Below are 2500 nucleotides of genomic sequence, written 5' to 3' on the forward strand. Positions count from 1 at the left end.
ATATTTATTTTATTTTATTTAGTCGTGATGGAAGCAAAAAACGTTTTCGGATCTCCCGGTTTGCGATGGACAGAAATTAAATTGATTCCAACTATCCCGGACTTAATTTGCAATTTCTTATTTCAATCAAATTTGCTTTTCGATACATCAAGTAGTCCATCTCGGTGGCATTGCCTCCACTTATATATGTGCTCTTCTCTCTTGCAGTAAAACTATATATAATTATATCTCACATAACCAATTGAAATCCTTCCATACAAATCAATTGAAATCCTTCCATAAAGTGTTCTTGTCCCATAGCTCCTGACACCATTACACTCTTCATAAGTACGAATAACTGAAAATGAAAGCTCTTGTAGCATATGCCTTTCGAGCCTGGTCCTTGTGTATTCTTTAAAAGCGCAAAATATAAGCAGTAATTTTGGGACGGAAGTGTTTTCAATTTAAAAGGAATGGGGAGTAAAAAAATACATTTACTATTGATGAAAGTCGAATCTAAAATTAGATACGATAAATATTCCCCATGAATCGAGAGATCTAAAAGTTAATTGTTCTGTTCATGCTGAAATAACTAACTGTTCCGTTTCCTTCTGCTATTAGATACCCGAAGTCACCCTTGAGTCGAGAAGGAGACTCAAGAAGTCGCCGGAGCACGAGAAGGAGACCAAGAAAGTCGCCCTCGAGCCCGAGAAGGAGACCCGGGAAGTCACCCGGGATCACGAGAAGGAGACCCAGGAAGTCGCCCTCGAGCCCGAGAAGGAGACCCAGGAAGTCGCCGAAGAGCCCGAGAAGGAGACCCAGGAAGTCACCCGGGATCCCGAGAAGGAGAACCAGGAAGTCGCCCTCGAGCCTGAGAAGGAGACCCAGGAATTCGCCGAAGAGCCCGAGAAGGAGACCAAGGAAGTCTCCCTCGAGCCCGAGAAGGAGACCCAGGAAGTCTCCCTCGAGCCCGAGAAGGAGACCCAGCAGGAAGTCGCCGAAGAGCCCGAGAAGGAGACCCAGCAGGAAGTCGCCGAAGAGCCCGAGAAGGAGACCCCGTAAGTCGCCGAAGAGCCCGAGCAGGAGACCCAGGAAGTTACCCTCGAGCCCCGAGGAGGCCGAGAAGGAGACCTAAGAAGTCGCCGAAGAGCCCGAGGAGGAGACCCAGGAAGTCGCCGAAGAGCCCGAGAAGGAGACCCAGGAAGTTACCCTCGAGCCCGAGAAGGAGACACAGGAAGTCGCCGAAGAGCCCGAGAAGGAGACCCAGGAAGTCGCCGAAAAGCCCGAGAAGGAAACCCAGCAGGAAGTCGCCGAAGAGCCCGAGAAGGAGACCCAGGAAGTCGCCGAGGAGGCCGAGAAGGAGACCTAAAAAGTCGCCGAAGAGCCCGAGGAGGAGACCCAGGAAGTCGCCGAAGAGCTCGAGAAGGAGACCCAGGAAGTTACCCTAGAGCCCGAGAAGGAGACCAAGGAAGTCGCCGAAGAGCCCGAGAAGGAGACCCAGGAAGTCGCCGAAAGCCCGAGAAGGAGATCCAGGAAGTCGCCCTCGAGCCCGAGAAGGAGACCCAGGAATTCGCCGAAGAGCCCGAGAAGGAGACCCAGGAGTTCGCCGAAGAGCCCGAGAAGGAGACCCAGGAAGTCTCCGAGAAGGAGACCCAGGAAGTCATCCTAGAGCCCAAGGAGACCCAGGAAGTCACCCTAGAGCCCGAGAAGGAGACCCAGGAAGTCACCCTAGAGCTAGTGAAGGAGACCCAGGAAGTCACCCTAGAGCCCGAGAAGGAGACCAAGGAAGTCACCCTAGAGCCCGAGAAGGAGACCCAGCAAGTCGAAGGGTTTGAGAAGGACACCGAGGAGGAATTAATCGAAGAGCTCGAGAAGGACATCTTTGTTTCCATCAGCAATATGTTCAAAGGGTTGAATGGGGCCGAAAGGGATGGTCTCTTGAAGGCCATCAAAAACAAAGTGTCCGAGTTCCTGGGAGGCAGCATGGGAACCGCCGAAGAGCTCGAGAAGGAGACCCAGGAAGATACCCTAGAACCCGAGAAAGAGACCCAGGAAGTCACCCTAGAGCCCGAGAAGGAGACCCAGGAAGTTACCCTAGAGCCCGAGAAGGAGACCCAGGAAGTCACCCTAGAGCCCGAGAAGGAGACCCAGGAAGTCACCCTAGAGCCCGAGAAGGAGACCCAGGAAGTCACCCTAGAGCCCGAGAAGGAGACCCAGGAAGTCACCCTAGAGCCCGAGAAGGAGACCCAGGAAGTCACCCTAGAGCCCGAGAAGGAGACCCAGGAAGTCACCCTAGAGCCCGAGAAGGAGACCCAGGAAGTCACCCTAGAGCCCGAGAAGGAGACCCAGGAAGTCACCCTAGAGCCCGAGAAGGAGACCCAGGATGTAACCCTAGAGCCCGAGAAGGAGACCCAGGAAGTCACCCTAGAGCCCGAGAAGGAGACCCAGGAAGTCACCCTAGAGCCCGAGAAGGAGACCCAGGAAGTCACCCTAGAGCCCGAGAAGGAGAACAAGGAAGTCA

At 53.4% G+C, this 2500-nt stretch overlaps 1 protein-coding gene across 1 annotated transcript in view; it reads left to right on the plus strand.

Moving 5' to 3' along the window:
• LOC113804520 (uncharacterized) overlaps positions 1-2500 on the plus strand; it is a gene marked incomplete at its 5' end in the record, with an annotated part of 28845 nt that overhangs the window by 14471 nt on the left and 11874 nt on the right. Inside the window, 2 exon segments of the mRNA XM_070121399.1 lie at positions 601-705; positions 1732-2067. Of these exon segments, the coding sequence (XP_069977500.1) occupies positions 601-705; positions 1732-2067 (441 nt within the window).

This window comes from Penaeus vannamei, chromosome 4 (assembly GCF_042767895.1).
Source record: "Penaeus vannamei isolate JL-2024 chromosome 4, ASM4276789v1, whole genome shotgun sequence".
Taxonomy (NCBI): Eukaryota; Metazoa; Arthropoda; class Malacostraca; order Decapoda; family Penaeidae; genus Penaeus; species Penaeus vannamei.